Source organism: Haliaeetus leucocephalus, unplaced genomic scaffold (genome assembly GCF_000737465.1).
Source record: "Haliaeetus leucocephalus isolate CR32 unplaced genomic scaffold, Haliaeetus_leucocephalus-4.0 Scaffold309, whole genome shotgun sequence".
Taxonomy (NCBI): domain Eukaryota; kingdom Metazoa; phylum Chordata; class Aves; order Accipitriformes; family Accipitridae; genus Haliaeetus; species Haliaeetus leucocephalus.
Window position 1 is genome coordinate 113668 of NW_010972745.1, and position 432 is coordinate 114099.

At 71.1% G+C, this 432-nt stretch overlaps 1 protein-coding gene across 1 annotated transcript in view; it reads right to left on the reverse strand.

Annotated features, from left to right (window-relative positions):
* EML3 (echinoderm microtubule associated protein like 3) overlaps positions 1-432 on the reverse strand; it is a 5779-nt gene that overhangs the window by 2329 nt on the left and 3018 nt on the right. Inside the window, exons 2-3 of the mRNA XM_010571189.1 lie at positions 173-345; positions 24-93 (exon numbers count right to left, since the gene is read on the reverse strand). Coding sequence (XP_010569491.1) covers positions 24-93; positions 173-345 — 243 coding nt within the window. The remainder of the gene's footprint in view (positions 1-23; positions 94-172; positions 346-432) is intronic.

The window sequence follows — 432 nt, forward strand, 5'->3', positions numbered from 1 at the left end:
CCCATCCCCATCCCACGCCATACCTTGCCATCCTTGTCGACGCCAGCCGCCTGCCCCGTGGCGACGCGGAGGCGGTCGGGGTGCACGGCCAGGCTGTGGGGGGAAGCAGGGGGGAAGGGGGGGGGGGGTGTGGAATGGAGACGGGGGACATCCCCCCCCACCCGGGGCTCACCAGCGCACGCAGTCGCTGTGGCGCAGGTAGTGGCGCTGCCGCCGGCGCGGGACGTGCAGGAGGATGACAACGCAGGCGATGAAGTACACCAGCTCGCCTGAGGCCAGCACGTGCAGGTTGGAGCGGCTGTCCCGGCCCCGGTACCCGTAGCTGGGCTCCGTTAAGGGATGCAACTGGTGTGGTGGGTGGGGACACCCCCCCTGCCCCCAAAGGGGGACCCCCAGGTGGGGATGGGGATCCCCAGATGGGGACCCCAGAGA